General features: G+C 36.8%; 3 protein-coding genes across 4 annotated transcripts; 2 read left to right on the top strand and 1 right to left on the bottom strand.

Annotated features, from left to right (window-relative positions):
• The first annotated feature begins 2,918 nt into the window (after positions 1-2,918).
• Positions 2,919-6,221, top strand: LOC121798960 (D-3-phosphoglycerate dehydrogenase 1, chloroplastic-like). Its single transcript, XM_042198246.1, has 5 exons — positions 2,919-3,670; positions 4,370-4,746; positions 4,878-4,988; positions 5,076-5,171; positions 5,250-6,221. The coding sequence occupies exons 1-5, from the start codon at positions 3,034-3,036 to the stop codon at positions 5,919-5,921; spliced, it is 1,893 nt and encodes a 630-aa protein (XP_042054180.1). The 5' UTR covers positions 2,919-3,033; the 3' UTR covers positions 5,922-6,221.
• A 4,426-nt stretch (positions 6,222-10,647) lies between these two features.
• On the top strand, positions 10,648-13,564 carry LOC121800332 (glutamate receptor 2.7-like). The gene is made up of 4 exons (XM_042199905.1): positions 10,648-10,931; positions 11,001-12,208; positions 12,281-12,576; positions 12,992-13,564. Exons 2-4 carry the CDS (start codon positions 12,059-12,061, stop codon positions 13,128-13,130), a joined length of 585 nt encoding a protein of 194 aa, XP_042055839.1. The 5' UTR covers positions 10,648-10,931; positions 11,001-12,058; the 3' UTR covers positions 13,131-13,564.
• Positions 13,565-16,167: 2,603 nt separating this feature from the next.
• On the bottom strand, positions 16,168-18,500 carry LOC121801522 (F-box protein At5g03100-like). 2 transcript variants are annotated; one of them, XM_042201030.1, is made up of 5 exons: positions 18,221-18,500; positions 17,250-18,110; positions 16,777-16,920; positions 16,644-16,689; positions 16,168-16,520 (listed from the first exon to the last, which is right to left on the bottom strand). In XM_042201030.1, exons 1-5 carry the CDS (start codon positions 18,269-18,271, stop codon positions 16,384-16,386), a joined length of 1,239 nt encoding a protein of 412 aa, XP_042056964.1. In that variant the 5' UTR covers positions 18,272-18,500; the 3' UTR covers positions 16,168-16,383. The 2 variants fall into 2 exon arrangements, with proteins under 2 accessions (XP_042056964.1, XP_042056963.1); XM_042201029.1 differs by having other exon boundaries at positions 16,168-16,689.
• Between the last annotated feature and the right edge of the window lie 1,801 nt (positions 18,501-20,301).

Raw genomic sequence — 20,301 nt, 5'->3', positions numbered from 1 at the left:
GTAGGGCCGCAAACCCTATCAGGCTGTGTACACAAGTGGGATCGTGTGCCGTCCTTGCTAGTCGGCCGGTCTCGTGGGCGAATAGTGTGGCCACACTTTCGTCGCACTATGGAAAGGGAATGTGATTGAATGATTGATGAGAAAGTGGGGAGATTGATTGTCTGGCCAGACTTTGAAATGTTTTTGTGTTCTCGTGATATTTCTTAACTTCACATAAAACTCGAGATCACTGGTATGGATGACATAACTGTTTTTATGAAAATGTTTTCGGCATGAGCCCATTGAGTACAACAAGTACTCAGCCCTGCATGTGTTTTCCCTATGTGCAGGTTGAGCGGGATGTTGCGGTGGATGTTGAGTCGGCCTAGGGATTTTGGATGCGTTGTGTCTTCATACATAGGCGTCATCCTAGACTCTCTTTGAAACCTTATTTCCGCTGCTATATTTTTTAACTAAAATATTATTCTTTAAGCTAATTGAGGCTTTCTTATGAACTGCTATCCTTAAATGCTATTCTTAATGTTTGTCCCTTGGTCACGATCGCCTCGTTTGTAATACCCCTAGTATGGGCGGTCGTGACATCTACAATCATGCAATTTTTTTTAACACACATAAAACACCTTTTCGGATAGAAAATATTTACGTTTCTGATATTAGTCCATTTTATATCTTTACAAGATAAAACATTTTCTTTTGAATTATTTCACCTAAATATTTTAAATAACTACTTGAATAACGTAGATTAAGCTTTATAATGAAAAAAATACTATAGTTTACTTTAATATTTTTGGTAAAAAAATGTTACTCGCAATAGTTCGCTTTAATTTACATTAGATATAGTTCACTTAAATTTTAATTATTATACTTAAAAATATGTTTCATACTTTATTTTAATTAATGTAATTAAAATAGTTATTTTTCACTTAAGTATAATAACATTAAAAAATTACTATAATTCACTATAATATTTTTTCTTCTCAGATTTGAAAAAATTAAGCAATATTTTTAAGTGAAAATAAATTTCACAAAGAATTTTCTATAGTTCACTTTAATATTTTTATTAAAAAATGTTACTATTAGAGTTAATTTTTTCTTCGCAAACATAGAGATTGAGCTGTATAATAAATACTAATATTTAATTTTAAAAATAATTAAAGCATAATTAAAATATTTTATTTCTTATTTAAAATTTTGAAATTATAAAGCTTTAAATATTATTTAGTGAAAGTATAATTGAGTTTCTAAAAGAAAATGGTGAGGGAAGAAAAAATTTAGAAAATTAAAGGGAAAGTTGCAAGGTCTACCCTCAAACTATAAATATTTACACTAATGGTGCCTAAGGTTATTTTAGTCTTATCGTACCAAAACGATATAAAATTTTTTAGGGACTATTGGTGCATTTTTCGACAAAATCAAATACTATTAAAATAAATCTTTAAATAACAATTAGAGCATCCACAATGGTGTAGGACCTCCCATAGCCCTCACATAGCCTTCCCACTGCCACATCATCAGCACTAAAATTCTCCTGCCACATCATCTTGCCACATCAACTGGACATCAAATAGCCCTCACAAAGCCTATCCACATCACTAATAACAATTTTATAAATTTAATTTACAATTGTAGCAACATACGGAATTTAATTTACGAGATAAATACAGGAAAATTGAATAATACTATTAAAATTTCAAAAATACTTCAATCACGCCCTGACAGAAATACTTAATACATTCGAGGGCAGTCGTCTCACTGATGTGGAGGTATTCGTCCCAGACAGAAATACTTCATACATTGGAGGGCAGTCGTCTCACCGATGTGGAGGTATTCGTCCCACATGTCTGCCGAAGTGCCGTAGGCCAACTGCCTGATTGCCGCAGTGCACTTTTGAATAGGGGTGTGGCCGGGTTTGCCAGCCGCATCGTGCCTGAAGCGGAAATACAGATATCGCTCATCCAAACCGTTAACAATACTCATAAACAAGTCTCGCCTCATCCTAAAACGACGCCTGAAATGGTTGGCATTAAAACGCGGCTCCTCTGCGAAGTAATCTGTGAACAGACGCTGATGTGCAGCTACATGATCACGATCAACCACTTGTCGACGGCGGACAACTGGTCGTGGGCGAGGTACCGGCGGCTGCATATAACTCTGCATCCATCGATCAACCTCACGGCTCGTATAGGCATCTAGCTCTTCGTTCAGCATACGCTCGTACTCATCAACATCCCCATCACTACCACCGGCATTACTCATTTCTTAAATTGATCTTGTACAGAAAGAAAGATAGAGAGAGTACTCGTTAAAACAAGCGGTGCGAATGAAAATGACGTTCAAAGCGCGTATATATAGTGTTTTTGAAAAAAAAATTTAAAAATTAAAATCTGACGCTGATCCGGGGCCTACAATGGCGCCGTGAGGATCGGCGTTAGAACCGGCGTCATCACACGATTCGGCATGGCCACGCCGAAATTGACGCCGATTTCGCCGAAGCCGGTCGCAATGGTTCGGCGTCAGAACCGGCGTCGCGGTTTTGATGCCTCCATTGCTGATGCTCTTAGGCTTATATAGTACTCCCTCCGTCCCTGAAAATTTGTCCCAACTTTCCTTTTTCGTCCGTCCCCCAAAATTTGTCCCATTTCACTTTTACCATTTTTGGTAGTGGACCCCACATTCCACTAACTCATTCCTACTCACATTTTGTTATAAAACTAATATATAAAAGTCAAGCCCACATTTCACTAACTTTTTCAATCCACTTTCCATTACATTCCTTAAAACCCGTGCCCGGTCAAACCGGGACGAATTTTGGGGGACGGAGGTAGTATTATCTAAAAAACTTACTAGTCAATCACAGTTTCTCTTTCTCTTTCTCTTTCTCTTTCTCTTTCTCTATATATATAGATTCACAATTCATTAGCCCTTCACATTTTCCGCCAAAATCTCTGCGTCTTTCTATTTCCTATATTGACGCACTAATCTCTCACACACTACACACACTCATCTAGTGAGAGGAAAACACAAACGAAAAAAATGGCCGCAACACCCATTTCCTCCGCGGCAAACAAGCTGACAGACCAATCGCCGCCTCTTCCGCTCCACGCCACAGCCGCACGCCCCTCCGCCGCTATCCTTTCCTTCTCCAATTCATCCATCTCCATCCAGAAACTCGCAATCTCCGCCACCTCGAGGAATCTGAGCTCGCGCAGCTCCGTAGTCAGCGTTCTGAAGACGGCGAGGGAATCCGAGCAGGCGTCGCAGCCGCGGAATTCAGATCCGGAGGTGAAATCGCCGAAGCCGACGATTCTGGTCTCCGAGAAACTCGGAGGGGCCGGTCTCGACTTGCTTAGGAGCTACGGGGACGTGGAGTGCCTCTACAATCTCTCACCGGAGGATTTGTGCGCGAAGATCGGGGAGTTCGATGCGCTAATCGTGAGGAGCGGCACGAAGGTGACGCGCCAGGTGTTCGAGGCGGCGAAGGGGAAGCTGAAGGTTGTCGGACGAGCTGGCGTGGGGATCGATAATGTGGATCTGCAGGCGGCGACGGAGCTTGGTTGTTTGGTGGTGAATGCGCCGACGGCGAACACGATCGCGGCGGCGGAGCATGGGATCGCGCTGCTCGCTGGCATGGCGAGGAACGTTGCTCAGTCTGACGCTTCAATGAAGGCTGGTATGATTCGATTCTACCTTTTTTTTGACGGTGGATCCATAATTCTGTGCTGATTTTCAATGTTTGTCCTTTTCCTTTCATGACAAAGTTAGGTGTGTACAAAATGTTCTTTTCCAAATAGTTTAATGAATTGATGCTTGATACAGATCTGAATGCAAACATAGATAGAACAATCTGCTTTTAATACTTTTTGCCACCTAAAATAATCTTAGATGAATAAAATCTTGCTCTTAAATTTTTCCATAGTAAATGCGCGAAACCGGTAAAACCGCAGCTTTGTTGGTGGTTGGAAACATTTATCATGGTATCATATTTTTATGTTTAAACAACAGAGTCAGTGAGTGGTGTGGATTTTGAGGATAAGAGATTTTGAATTTCTCATTTTTGATATGCCAAATTTCATAGTGATATTACGACTATAGGAATCGTTTGCTATGCCTATAGTTACTTTGAACCACATTTTAAGTTTGTCTATGCAGTGCCCCTGTTCTTGAAGAAAATGAAGGATCATAAACTAAGATGAATATTAGACATAATATATGGGGAAATGGTGAATATTTGCCAACAGGGGACTATTTTAATCATTGCAACTTTAGAGTTGTATTTTATTTGCATCATCCATTTGACTTTGTTTGCTTGGTACTTGTACATAATTTCTTGGCTTCAAGACCTACTTGGATATTGCAATGCTGTTGACAGGACAATGGCAACGTAACAAGTATGTTGGTGTCTCACTGGTTGGGAAGACACTGGCTATCATGGGATTCGGCAAGGTTGGTTCTGAGGTTGCAAGACGTGCTAAGGGCCTTGGAATGCATGTTATTGCGCATGACCCATATGCCCCGGCTGATCGAGCACGCGCTCTTGGTGTGGAGTTGGTGTCATTCGATCAAGCCCTCTCCACTGCGGACTTCGTGTCGCTCCACATGCCTCTTACTCCTACTACAGACAAGCTATTCAATGACGCAACATTTGCAAAGATGAAGAAAGGAGTGCGCATAATAAATGTTGCCCGTGGTGGTGTGATAGACGAGGATGCTCTAGTGAGAGCCCTTGATGCAGGCATAGTTGCACAGGTTGAATGTCTTTTCATATGGTTGAATGTTGATTAATTTGCTAGTTTATGTTCCATTGTCCTCTGCAGTCATATTTGGAATTCATATCTAGCTATGGAACCTTAGTAGTTTTTCAATTCTTGTTTTTGTAGGCCGCCCTCGATGTCTTCACAAAGGAGCCCCCATCAAAAGATAGCAAACTAGTGCAACACGAAAACGTCACAGTTACACCACATCTTGGAGCTAGCACAAAGGAAGCACAGGTTTGAATTTTGTAACTTTTATCTTGTTCCTATTATTTTCCTGTGAGTGTTTTTGTTGCATAACACGCGCTCTTACCTTTGTTGCAGGAAGGAGTTGCAGTTGAAATAGCAGAGGCCGTTGTTGGTGCGCTGAGAGGGGAACTTTCTGCAACTGCAGTGAATGCTCCTATGGTTCCTCCAGAGGTAAAAAGAACATCATACACTCACTCTTGCCTCGAGATTTTCCTTGCATATCTGGTTATAACTTGATTTCCACCTCAGGTCTTGTCCGAGTTGGCTCCTTATGTCAATCTGGCTGAGAAGCTGGGTAGACTAGGCGTCCAGTTAGTTGCTGGTGGATGCGGAATACAATCTGTGAAGGTGGTCTATGGCTCGTCCCGTGCCTCTGACAACATGGACACGAGACTTCTCCGATCCATGATAGTAAAGGGCATCATCGAGCCTATCTCAGATGCCCATATCAACCTTGTCAACGCAGACTTCATAGCCAAGCAGAAGGGTCTAAGAATCAGTGAGGAAAAGCTATTAGTCGACTCCTCTTCCGAGAGCCCCATCGACTCCATTCAGGTCCAGATAAGCAATGTGGGGTCAAAATTCGAGAGTGCATTGCTGGATAATGGGAACATAAGCATCGAGGGGAGAGTAAAGGACGGCGTGCCTCACCTGACACGTGTGGGAGCATTCAGTGTGGACGTTAGCCTCGAGGGAAATCTGATCCTCTACCGCCAAGTCGACCAGCCTGGCATGATCGGGACAGTTGGGACGATTCTTGGAGAGAGCAATGTAAACGTGAGCTTCATGAGCGTTAGCCGGACTGTGACGAGGGTGAAGGCTATTGTGGCCATCGGGGTGGACGAAGCGCCTAACAAGGAAACGCTCAAGAAGATAGGCGAAGTGCCGGCTATTGAAGAGTTTGTCTTCCTTGATCTCTGAACTTGGTTGTTTGTATGGTTTATGGAACTTTGCTGGGTGAAAAAACTTTGTTTTTCAGTGAGTCTAATAATAAAAATAGGCATATTAGGCTGCTGATTGCTGAAAATCTACAGTAAGCAGCTTCTCTACAGTTATGTTAACTTATCTGTTGTTGTTTCGATTTTAGATTAGTTTTGAGATGATTGAAAATCAGATATGTTGGCTGTTTTACTAGAAGAAAGGATTTGCCATGATTTTTGGTTGGAAACATTTTGATTTGATTCACTTTCAACAATTTGTGATAATATCACTTTAGAATTAGTATTGTTGTTTGTATAATTATGTTTTTTTTCTCTTGCGTGCTAATGCTTGTTTAGTATTCTGATTTGGTACACATTTTTGTTAATTTGGAAGAGAATCGACCTCCGGCGTGTCAAATCACCCCGGAAATTTAATTTTGTTATAGTTATTTAAACTAAGTAATAAACATTTTATATATGTTGGGACAGATTTGATAAAAAAAATTTGTACTCCAAGATTGTAGTATATTTTTTTTAACTATGCCAATGTTGGTTACATGTGTTTGAGCAGAATTTATTTGGTCTAAAAATGCTATACTAGGTGTTGCTAACTTGATGTTTGACTCAATTTACAAAATATTTAAATTTGCAGCTAACTACTAAAATCATTGTAAAGTAGTATGTACTTTGAAGAAAAAACTAAAATATTAAATAACACACACGTGAAAAAAAATCTCTGGAGGGAACATTCATGCATAGATCTTCATTTTTGTTGAAGATCCACCACCAACCATCATAATTGACATGATTATGCCTATTAAATATAGACATTATAATTGACATAATTATGAAATACTCCGTAAAAGAAATGAAGAACTTGAATGTGGACATATGGTCATATGGAGTACTATTTATTATCTGATAAATTCAAACTAAAAAAAATAAAATTCAATTAAGTTGGAGGAATTTGGACACAATGTCCCAATTGATTAATTACGTCATTCAGTATATATAAAGAATTCAAACCATAACATCATTTACATAGCCTAATTCTATTTTATAAAAAAAGCTATTGATAATATTTATTTTAATTGAATTTAAATTTATACACATCCAAAACATTTATTTTTACATAACCATTTTTAAAGTAGACATGAGATGGAAAAGAAGAATCTTTTTTTGTGTGTGTATATGTTGCCTTCATTTTGTGATGATCTCTACATCAATTAAGTTCTGCTGTTTAAATGCGTTTTTATATATATATATATATATATATATATATATATATATTTTGGTTTATGATTTCATTTGACAAGGTAAGATCAAAAGAAGAAGCTCATTTTTTGTTGCAAGTTATGCAATTTATAAGGTTGGTGAGACGACTCGTAGATGTTATGAATATGAAATCTTGTACGGTTTGGTAGTTTTGGGGGTAGGACTGGAGTTAGTAGTCGTGGAAAAAAAGATGACATTAGCAGCTTAGATGCCTGCCTTTTTACTAAAACAAACTGCAATACTGAATATTTTGAATCTGAATCTGAATCTGAATCTGATCCCCTATCCATTCTGTGGATACAGCAGGGATAGTTGTTGATTCCAATGCGAATAGGTGGTGTGGTGTGGTGATTATACACACTGCTTATTCAACGCTCTCCTTTTCATCAATATAACCATCACTTCATATATATGTGTGAATGCACTCAAACATTTTGATCTTTTTTACGCCGAATTTACTGATTCTTCTGTTCTGTTATAGAGAGAGGCATCTGCTTCAGTTTGAACTAAGATTTGATTTTTGTCTTGTTTTTTCCCCTCTTCACTTTATATTTTGTGTATTTTCCTGTTTTCGATGTTGTAATGGAAATAAACCATTCTCCCACTTCTTAAATACTCCTACTCCCTACTCCCTACTGTTACAAGTATAGAGTTCATGATACAAACATAACAAATTACTTTCAAAGAAGTCGATCTCTCCATTATATTCCGATGAGTCTCCCTGTCATCCCAAGGAACATCTTCTTGGTGGATCTTCTGGAGGCTGGCAGGTACGGGAGAGCGGCCCACCATCGTAGAAGAAGTCGAGGGTGGTGTTGCCATCGCCCAAGCTGGGATTCTTCACCACCAATCCCTGGCAGCTACGACGATGATGAGCAAGTAGACAATGCATTTTCTGCCTCTAGAGTCGGCGCGGTTCCAGTTGTCCCGCGATCAACAAAATAGTGTGTGTGTGTATATATAAACCGGTTACAGTTGCTAATATATATCCGATCTATAGTTTGAAGTTGTGCAAGTATCTGAGCAGCTATGTATGGATATGGCCATTTCGTTTTCTTCAGCTCACTTGAAGCCATGCTATGCCTATGCTAATGCTATGCTATGCTAGTGTATATATATATGTACAGGAAACGTACGGATGTTTCCAAACGCGAGCGACTATTTGTGTTTAGTGCGAATAAATTATTATTATTATTATTATTATTATTATTATTATTATTATTATTATTGTTATTATTAGTACTACTACTACACTACTACGTTTTAGTTTTACACTTTTTCATATATGTACAAGATTCTCCCACTCATTCATGCATTATTAATTTAATTGGTTTTCCTCAAAGTAATTAAACCTCCTCTCCGAGAGTTGTTTCAACTTATTATTAAATTTAAACTGGTACGTGTGGAAGCATCACCACCTCACTTCCTTTGCCCTTTTAACCATCACAATGGAGCCGTCGCCCATGCCTGCCATTCCCCTCTTTCACTAATCACTAGCCCAACGCATACACATACACATTTACTCTTTCACTAATCACTAGCCCAACGCATACATATACACATTTACTCTTTCACTAATCACTACCTCAACGCATGCACATACAAATTTACTCTTTCACTAATCACTAGACCAACGCATGCACATACAAATTTATAATCGTGCATTATGCAATATGAAATTATCAATACCCTAATGCAAAAATATAGAAATATTACATGCCAAACCACATAATATAGAAATACAAGTATGTACGTTAGGAGCTCTCTATTCTAGTTTTGAGGATAATGGTCTATATTTATTCATCCAACTTTTTGCATCTAGAATTCTTAAAAATTATGATAAAACTATACATTAATTATTTTAAATACATATTTTTATGATTTAAATCGAATACTTTTACATGCAGTGCGGTTATTGTTTTTTCGGTAACTATGATTAGCACAAATTATGATTGTTTTTGTGGGAATTTGAAAATAATATATGGAGTTTAGCGATTTTTGCATTGGGGTACTAATAATTTCATTAAAGTTAATAATATGCACATATAGTTATTGCGGGATGCCTAGCTAGTAGTAGAGTGGTTAATGCGGGATGCCAAAAATGTTTCAATTTGAGTCCACCGTGCGTGACGCTGCAATGGAGCCGTGGCCGGCGGGTCCACCTCTAAAGCAGAAAAGGAAGTTAACTGGTCATGCTTCCCTTCCACACCAGTTTATTAAATACTAAGTTGAAACAACTTTACTTTAATTAGCAAGAACAAGCAACACTTTAATGATTTACATAGTTTCAGGAAAAGCAAATTACTTACAAAAAAATGCATGAAGAAGATTCTAATTAGTTGTAGTATGTAGATGCATGAAAAAGTTAGTGCTCCCTTACGTTTGAAACCAACATTAACTAAGATAATTATATATACTCCACCAATTGATTATTAGCACTAAACAGAAATAGTCGCATTTGGAAACATCTCTCTTGTCTTAATTTCCTATATTTGCATGGCTGCAACTATGCAGTTAACTCTTTCTTTGGTGCCTCATCTTGTAATGTTACAAATCCAACAGTTGTAAAATCCTCTCTCTCTAATAATCCTTCATTGGCCTGTAATTAACTACTACTACTACTACTACTACTACATATTAATGTTAATTTTTCTCTACGGTGTTTTTCTTGATTTTTTTATTAACTAGAAGACCAGTTGCTTAAAGAAAACTAGGATAAAGATATGTAGATAGACGATAGTAGTGTCATAGTAGCTATGTGGAGAGGTATCATCTAAACATTAACTATTATTACACCTAGTATTGAACTAATATTCTTCTGAATTATAGTATTAGTACTAATTTAAAAGTCTCCTAAGATTTTTCGACCTTTCGAGAAGTTTGTGAAGCACTAAATCCAAGCAAAAAATTAGTTCAATATTAATTTTGTCTTCTTTAATTACGAATGAAAAGAAAACTTATTTAGATAAAATACAAGAATTGGTCAGAGATATCATCCAAGGTAACATATGGTATAAAATAAGCTACTCCTAAAGAAAAATTTTATACTGTAATTTGGTCGGTTAATGCATATGCACTTCACTATTTAATTATTTTTACAAATTCTATCTAATTAAACGTCAACCATACTTTGTTATAATAATATCTTGAGTAATTATTTTGTTTCTTACTTTAATTAAGGGGGGCAGGACGATTGCTTACAAGAAAGCTTTCATGGTTTAATAATGTATTAAAAGGGACACGAATTCATAAATAAGGGAGTATATATCGACTGACTGAGTTACTTACTCAGTGGTTTGATTATTCACTCAAGATATTTGACATTGCCACTATTATAACTATATTTCAATGTCACCAAATTCAAGCTGACTAAATCGAACACATATTAATTAGATCTCTAAAACATGAGTAATTACATATACATTAAATCCCCCTTCAAGACTTGTTTGATAAGTATTTTCATAATTATCAATCTTAGATTCTTCTTACTTGCCAAATATGCCTATTTCAAAACTCATCTTCTTCACCTTTCTTTTTCTTTTAGATCATTTCACCAACGCCACAGCTGCAAAGGTTGATGTGGGAATCATTCTTGATCTGCAGACACCTCTTGGAAAGATGTACAAAACTTGCATTCTATGGCCATCGAAGATTTCTACTCCAAAAACACTTACAAAACAATGATCGTGCCTTATTTCAGAGATTCGAGCAGTGATCGTCTCTGCAGCTTCTGCAGGTATGTATATTTATTACTACATTCTAAGCAAGTTATGGAAATTTGGTAAGAATTGAACTTCCCATGCAGCTATTGATCTGCTAAAAAACACTCAAGTGATAGCGATATTCGGGCCACAAGCAGATTTGGTGATAGATATTGGTGATAGTCCCAATAATCTCACCAGCAACGAGTCCGTCACTATCCCCTCAAGAATCTCCATACTTCATCAGATCTTCATGGTGCTCTGCTTCTCAAGCCAAAGCAGTTGCTGCAATCATCAACCACTTTGATTGGAGGGACGTTGTCTTAGTTTACGAAGACACCATTTATGGGATTGGACTATTGCCTTTTCTAACCGAGCGTTTGTTAGAGAGCAATGCTCTTGTCTCAAACATGACAGCAATCTTCGACAATGACCTGATTCTTGAAAAACTGTTCGAGCTGAGGAAGATGCAGACGAGGGTGTTTGTCGTGCACATGCTCCCACCTGTTGTGTCGCGTTTTTTCAAGATGGCACGGAGAGCTGGGATGATGGGGGAGGGTTATGCTTGGATCATCGCGGACGCGCTCACTAGTTTGCTAGACTCTGTGGATTCAGAGACTATTGAGGCCATGCAAGGCGTGGTTGGCGTGAAGGAAGAGGTTTCGCCAGGAGAATATGGAGCTTGAAACATCAAAACTGAACGTTTTTGGGTTGTGTGCGTATGACAGCATAACTGCTCTAGCGGAATCCGTGGAGCGCGTACGCGCAGATGCATCTCCGAGATTCAATAAAACGGCCGTTGGTAGAGGTAATTTGACAGATTTGGAAGCAATAGGGGTTTCAAATAGTGGTCCAAAACTTGCTCCTCTGCTCAGAAACTTCACCTCAAAAAGGGGTTGAGTGGGGATTTCATGATCAAGAATGGTGAATTGCAGCCTTCTGTGTTTGAGATCATGAACGTGATATGGGATTTTGGAGGGAAAATCAAGGGATTTCCAAGAGACTGAAGAAGGGAGGCGATAGTGGTGATATTAAGCATACGCTCGGGGCCGTGGTGTGGCGAGTGAAGCGGCGGCTGCGAATGCGAGGAAGCTGAGGGTGGGAGTGCCGATGAAGTGGCAGCTTGTGAATGTTTCAATAGATAAAGAAACAGGGAAAGTTAATGCAAGTGGTTTCTGCATTGATGTGTTTGAGGAGGCAAATGAGATCACTGCCTTATGCAGTTCAATTTGAATACATGCCTTTAAAAAATGCTGATCAAAATAGCACTATTTATAACTATGACAGCCTCATTCAACAGCTAGCACTCAAGGTGAATTCACAACTCACATTTGTATTCCCTTGTGTTAGTTTTGTTCTTCAAAGGACTAAAACTTTTTGACAGAAAGTTGATGCAGTGGTGGCAGATATAACGATGTCAGCCACGCGAGCACAGCAAGTAGACTTCACCATTCCCTACATAGAATCTAGGATTTCTACCGTTGTCCCAATAAAGGAAAAAGAGAGTGCTTGGGATTTCATGGAGCCTCTCACAAGCAAGCTCTGGCTCGCCATCGGAGCCACCTTCGTCTTCACCGGCTTTGTTGTATGGCTCCTCGAGTATCGCCTGAACGAAGCCGCCTCACAAGCAGATAGGGATGATTTTCTGGTTCGCCTTCTCAACACTAACTTTATCACAGAGTAAGTCCTACTCTACCGGTGATTTTACATTTCACATTTGCCATTTCTTAATCTTTGTCATTACATTTCCTATTTCACTTTTGCCATATTTAGCAAGTAGTTCCCACGTTCTACTAACTCCAATCATTTACAATTAATAATAATAATACTAATAATAATAATAATAATAATAATATTCATTCCTCTATGAAAATAGTTCTGTTTATGGTTGACAGAGTTTTCTTAAACAATTGGTAAAGAGATAAAAAAAGAGAAAAAAGTGGTTAAAATAGGAAATAGAAAGAAAAAAGGTGGTTAATTTTTTTTCATAAATAGAAATAAGACTAGTTTTGGTGGACGGATCAATATAGAAGCAAGAGTATTAAGTTAAAAAAAATTTATGTAGAATTTGAGCAGTATTTACTTTTGATGACAGGGGAGAAAGTGAAGAGCAGATTCGTGGTGATTGTGTGGCTATTTGTCGTGCTCGTGCTATCGACGAGCTACACTGCGAACTTGACATCTTTGCGCAGAGCGACTTCCGCAACATAACAATGAAGGGTAAATCTGTTTAGGGTGAGGGCAGTTTTGGGTTATACTTTATCAGACACTTGGAAGCTTAAGGTTTTCACCACCTTTGAACAGTACGTGTGTTTAGGCAGCAACAGAGGTGGAGTTGATGCAATTGTTGATAACTTGCCTTCGATTAAGCTCTTCCTCAACGACTACTGCCACAGATAGCAATTCTGGTTTTGGATTTGGCTTCCAAAAGGGTTCGCCGCAAGAGCAATCTTGGAGATGAAAGAGAATGGAACAACGGATCGGATTTCGAGAAAATGGTTTGGCGAAGCCGACTCGAGAAGGCTAACTGTCACCAACTTCGGGGGGCTGTTCTTGATTACAGGCCTATCTTCATTATCAGCTCTACTTTTTTGTACGATAATGGCCATGTTTGGAGCTTTTTTTAACATGAATTATGCTGTAATGTTGTATTTGAAATGTCATGAACTATGAAAGGTTTGGTTATACATTCTCCATTTTTATCACAATAGTCTATCAGTTTCCCTGAAAAGAAATACGGAGTAGTCCATTATTAATATATATATTGATGAAAATGCATATATATTCTGCACATTTTGATACATTAATATATGAGTAATTTTTATAAGTGTAACTAATGATTTAGTAATATTTATGGATTTTATTTATTGATAAAATAAGAACTTTTTAATATCTTAATTATATTAGCAGGAGTATTATTTTAGTTTTTACCAGATATTGGAAATTATGATATTGTTTTCAGATTTAGCATGCATGTTTAGGACGCAAACTATCAGAAATTTCCTGAAGAATAAAATTTAGCGAATTAAGACTAAAACATTACCTGTTTTGTCAAGATTCAGAAAAATATGAGCTAGAATTGGTCAGAGCTTCTCCTGCAAAAGAATACACGTCATCAGAATCTTCTATTGTTTTGATTGACAAGTCCACTATTTTTAATAAAAATCGAAGACTTAGTAAGCATAATTACGTGATCATTTCATGTTCCGAGATTTTTGTCAGTGCTATCTTTTTCCAGATTTGGAATTTTGCATGCTCATATGTGTATGTATATATGTAAGTGTTGCTTCATCGATCCCTTACCCAAGTAGATACATTTTTATTAGATTCTTAATTCCTTTCCAATGCAGAAACCACTCTTGTATTTGTTGCTTATGCTTTAGTATATGAGCTCTTGCGTATCTCCATTGAACAGTTTCAGTGCGCCTGCTGCAAAGGTTGATGTCGGAGTTATTCTTGATCTTCAAACAATTCACGGAAAGATGTACAAAACATGCATTTCTATGGCCATTCAAGAATTCTACTCCAAAAACACTAATTATAGCACTGTGATCGTGCCACATTTCAAGGATTCAAGCGAAGATGTTGTTTCTGCAGCATCTGCAGGTATATATAACTATAACATAACACCTCTTTTCCTTCAATACAAGTTTACATTTCTTGTCAACCTTTTCTGAATGCAGCCATTGATCTGCTGAAGAATACTCAAGTAGTGGCGATTTTGGGGCTGCAAACATCCATTCAAGCAGACTTTGTGATAGAAATTGGTGACAAAGTGAAAGTTCCAATAGTATCACCAGCTACGAGACCGTCTCTATCTTCTCACGAATCACCATACTTCATCACATCATCATGGTGCTCTGCTTCTCAAGCCAAGGCAGTAGCTGCGGTTGTGAAGAACTTTGGTTGGAGGGAGGTTGTTTTTATCCACGAGGATACGAAATATGGAAGTGGATTAGTTCCATTTTTGGGTGAGGAGCTGCTAAACGGCAATGCTTTTGTCTCATCCTAAAATGCAGTTTCTCCTGCTAAAAATGATGAGATTCTTCAGCAACTGAATGAGCTCAAGAAGAAGCAGGCAATGGTGTTCGTGGTTCACATGCCACCATCTCTTGCATCTCGATTCTTCCAAATGGCGAAGGAATCTGGAATGATGAGCAAGGGGTACGCGTGGATAGTTGCTGATCCGCTAATTAGTTTATTGGATTCAGAAGGTATTGAAGCAATGCAGGGAGTAGTAGGTGTGAAGGCTTATATCCAAAATCTGACCAAGTTAGTAGCTTCGTTAGAAGATGGAGGAAGAGGTTTTATGAGGAGAATCCGGAGATTGTAAGGACAGATCTGAATGTTTTTGGTTTGTGGGCTTATGAAAGCATAGCTGCTGTAGCAGAATTCGTGGAGCGTGGCGCAGATGCATTTCCAAGATTCAAGAAAATGGCTGGTGGAGGCGGCTTAACAGATTTGGAAGCATTAGGAACTTCAAATAGTGGTCCAAAACTTGCTCCATAAAATTTACTTTCTAAAGGGTTGAGGGATGGTCAGTTATAACCATCTGAATTTGAGATTGTGAATGTGATTGGTAATGGAGTGCATACTGTCGGATTTTGGACAGAACAGAATGGCATTTCGAAGGATCTTGCCATCATATGGCCCGGCAAAACAACTAACGTGCCTTATGGCTCGAGTGGGAGAAGTCTGAGAGTCGAAGTTCTTATGAACAGAGGGTTTAGTGAAATTGTCAATGTTGAAAAGGAAGGATGCAGATGGTGTTGTCAAAGCAACTGGTTTCTGTATTGATGTTTTTGAGGAAGTTTTGAAGTCATTACCCTATGGAGATGGACTTGCAATAGAGTATATCTCTTTTGAAAATGTGAACTATGATGATCTTGTTCAAGTGTTTCTACAGGTTTTTTTCCTATTAATCTCTTGCTTGTTTCAATGTCAAACTTACTAATTAATACTACTACTTCTCCAATGGCAGAATATTGATGCAGCTGTAGGAGATGTGACCATTACAAGTTACAGATCAAGATTTGTGGATTTCACTGTTCCTTACACAGAACCTGGACTTGCTATGCTCGTGCCAACCACGGATCAAGAGATGAAGAATGGTTGGATATTCATGAATTGGAACTAGCTCATGTACAACACTCTCAATCTTGGTGGATCAACAGCTCTGACAGATCCGTGGTTAAGATCAACAACTCTAACAGCTCTACAGGATTAATTATGACACTACAATTCATCGAAAAGTGATGTAGGCGGGAACAATCTTTGAAACGATAATCACTATTTTCAATAAACAATTACAAATCGATGCACATTTTTAATAATGTAACTACCATACACTATAATAAATATTTTGTGTTTTGTGTCTATAATCAAAGGACAACAAAGTCGAACTCACATCGAAGTTAAAAAAACACACAAAATTGGCAAAGAAAGTGCGTGAATATTATCTAAACTTGAATTCAAAGTGTATGAATATTAATAAAAACCCTTGAATTCAACTTGACGAGGTAACCGGGATAGAAGTTGTTGTATATGGCGCATATGAGCTTGTACCTGAGTCTCACTCATATGTAGACTACAAGTATTTATCTTTTGATATTCGACGCAACAACCTGAAATATAGGTCATCAATTTGACGATATCGGTTGCACACGATCCATGAAACTTTAACATTTTGAGACGTTTGTGTGGGCATCCATAAAAACGCGATGGTTCATAGATATAAATTTGCTTACATTCATAGTTGTCTGGGCATCTTTCATCAGTTTCATTCACATAAAACTGCATATATCCATATATGTAAGAAATCATAAAATGAGGAAAATATTATTTGACGACACTTTGAATTTATACTAATAGTATACCAACCTGGAATGTGAACATCTGAAGTTGAGGACATGCCAATATTATAGATGTTACCGGCACAAGACAGCGGTGCGCATGGATACGCGAAACTACAACGTACAACTCCTTTAGATTAGGCATATAAGGAAGCCCTTCCCTTAAAAGAATCTGCCAAATTAAGACAACCAGTGAACTATCATCAGCACCATCAACCTTATAAATGACAAAATGTATTAACAAACCAAACAATGCTAAAATGCATTAAACAAATGATGATATGTAGCATAACATTTTCCTAGCTAATTATTATATGTATATTAAGAAAAAGAGTAAAAAATTCAAAACATAATGATATTTGGGTAATTAAGTTAAAAAATCATCCAATGATTTCTCATTTGAGATATCATATGAGACAATTTGAACAAATTCAAATTTCATAAATGCTAGTTTTTAAAATGGAAGGACAGACTAAAATTTCACAAAACTTAATGTCTAACCTTAAGTTTTGAGTATGGGATAAACAATATGAGTTTTTGGAGATGGGAAGTAAAGCAAGATACTGTTGAAGCAACAACAGTATTGGCCGCATTATATCTTAGATTTGCAATTTCAAGACTTGCTATGGCAAGTCTTGGAACATTCTTGAACCGTAGGGCGCCTGGTTTTGCTTTGAAATAAACTTCATAAAGATCGGCAACAATTTCATAAAGAAGTGGAGCAGAAATTTCGACAACGAATTTCCTAAAGGTGCATCCACGTATCCGAAGAATCTCCAAATTGCCGGAGACATGAACATCAGACGTGAAAGACGATTGTGTGATATTGAGTTCCCTCAACATGGGACAACTTTTGAGGAAATAGGAGATGTCTTGACCACTCACTTTCATAGCTGCGAGAGATAGAGCCTTGAGATATTTCATAGGCCTCATCTCTCGCACCAAATCTTCTAACACAATCCCACTCCTTTCAGTCTTAATCATATTGTGGAAGTTTAAATCCAATCGCTCAACTTGTCTCGACTGCGCGAATTCAAGCCATTTGGTGATTGTGGCATGTGCTGATTTGTGCACATAAATCGAAAATTTAAACTGTTTAATGAAAAGGGCTTGATGTGATTCAAGAACCGAATTGACCATTTGGACACGGTGGCACTTGTTGGCACGCCATGATTTGGTATTGGTAAAAAAGGCGTGTGGGTCGCAAAAGTCGAGATTAGAAGTGTGCTTCCACGAATGCTGCCATCGGCGAGAAAGAAGGCTAGTGGCCGCAGCTTGTCTCAAGGGTAGGAAAGACAGTATGATGTATGTGATCTCATCAGGTAACTCACTGATTCTGTCAACCCTAAACCCTGATCCACACTACATTATAAAACCACAATTTAGAATAGTAATCATCAATATTTCACTACATTATAAAACAACAATTTAGAATAGCAATCATCAATATTTTTTAGCAATAAAAATCTAACCTTGATCTTTGTCCTCTTATTGCAGTCGGTATTGCAGTCGGTTCCATCCATCAATTTCGAGAATTCCCTAAACTCTGCTTATGCGAGAAAAGAAAGACCTAATTAACATAATACACAATTATATATGTGAATGTTTCAATTTATAGAAGAATAAAGACTATGCATAAGGAAAGGTAAATCATTCCCCTAGAAAGGAGAGAGATATTGAGGAGCGGCAATTGAGGGGGAGGGGGAGTGGAGAGGAGAGGAGAGGAGAGAAGGAGAGAGCGCCTTGGAGAGAAATAAGAGAGTAGCTATTTAAAAAGACTAGATATTTAATTTTATTAATAATACATATTGAATTTATAAAAATAAAACAATATGTATATTATACTCCACAAAACAAAAAAATAAAACTAACCATATATGTAACAATACAAATATAGTAAATCTATTATAAACTATAATGAGTTAATAAAATGAACGAATTTTCTAAATTTATATATTTTTTTCATCATATTTATAATTTTTTTTATCATCATAATTTCTTTTTCTTTTTCCTTTTCTTCTTAAAATAAAATATATTACCAACAATTTATTTATATATTTATTAAAATATAGTTGGACAAAAATTTTACTCTTATGTATTGTGGCTTAGATTATGGGAATAGAACAACTCAACTTACTACTATACAAACTATACATAATTAAGTAGATAATAAAATGAAGTATTGACCTAGCATCTGTACATTAATACAAAAATTTATTTTAAAAATACATAATGGGTCACCACAAAATAACACTTATAGATATTATCACATATATAATCTCTACCATAAACTATAACGTACTAAAAACATACTCCACAATGATTAAAACAATACATTAATATAGTAGAACACAAATATATCAAATAATCAACTACTCATTCTTGCCACAAAAGAAGAATCCAATTCCTCAATTGCCAGAAAAATTTGGCTATGGCAAATGAGAAACAGAAATGCTAATCTTCGCACCACCACGACCACTCATCTTCCCTTCCGATTTTTGCATATATGTATGACATTTTCACACGACATCACTATGGTAATACACAAATATAATTTGAACAATCAAATTCTATTGGAAACATCAGAAGAATTCTCTACAATCGACTATCATACTACCTCCGATGCCATACATTAGAACTTATCAAAATCGGTAGCATTCTCTCACCTATATGCATCTATGTATTTACAACATTTACGCACGACATCTCCATGGTATATAGAAAAAATCTTACCAAATTGCCCCTATGAGATAATTAAATACAAAAATCTTACCAAATTACTCCTTGACAAAATAATGTTTTGATTACATTTGTGGAAAAACAATGCATGAAAAGGACACATATTCAACGACGGAAAAAAAGATTTGCTTTGAAATATGCTTTGGATAAACCCTCTTTTATAACCTTCATCTATGGAGATGTATAATTAATTTAGTTTCTAAAACCTTTCACTTCCCATTGATCACAAAGAATTAAAATATTTATTTCCTTAATTATAATCCAATGATCGAATTTATGAGAGTAGCCGTTAAAAACGCTTAGTGCTCTGGCTCTTAATAATGACTCTAAATGTATCTTTAGAATGATTCAAGAATTGTGAAATTAAAATTGTTATGTGCAATCTCTATATTATTTCACATGAATAAGCAACCGTCCTTCATATATTTTTATGATAATAATAATAATAATATCGTGATATATTTTTCAAGTAATGATGTTATATAGGAATTTATGTCATAATAATGCCATCATTGGATACATAATGCTTATTATATGGTAATTAGTATAACAATGCATTGAATATTATTAATACAATTCTGACAGATACAATATACTTCTCTTACTGAAATTTAATTGATTAATATAGAAGGTAATTTAAATGCTAATTATAAGTAATTTAATATAATATTCTAAACATGACAGTTGCCGACATTAAATGGGTTCGAAGTGGAGGCTAGTTTAATAAAAAATTTAAATTGTATTTACATCCCTAGCATAAAAAATGACTATTCAAAACGGCCCAAACTCGGCTTTTATATATGTATAGATATAA

This window comes from Salvia splendens, chromosome 4 (genome assembly GCF_004379255.2).
Source record: "Salvia splendens isolate huo1 chromosome 4, SspV2, whole genome shotgun sequence".
Classification (NCBI taxonomy): domain Eukaryota; kingdom Viridiplantae; phylum Streptophyta; class Magnoliopsida; order Lamiales; family Lamiaceae; genus Salvia; species Salvia splendens.
The sequence above is the reverse complement of the archived record's forward strand: the minus strand, read 5'-3'. Positions and strand labels throughout refer to the sequence as shown.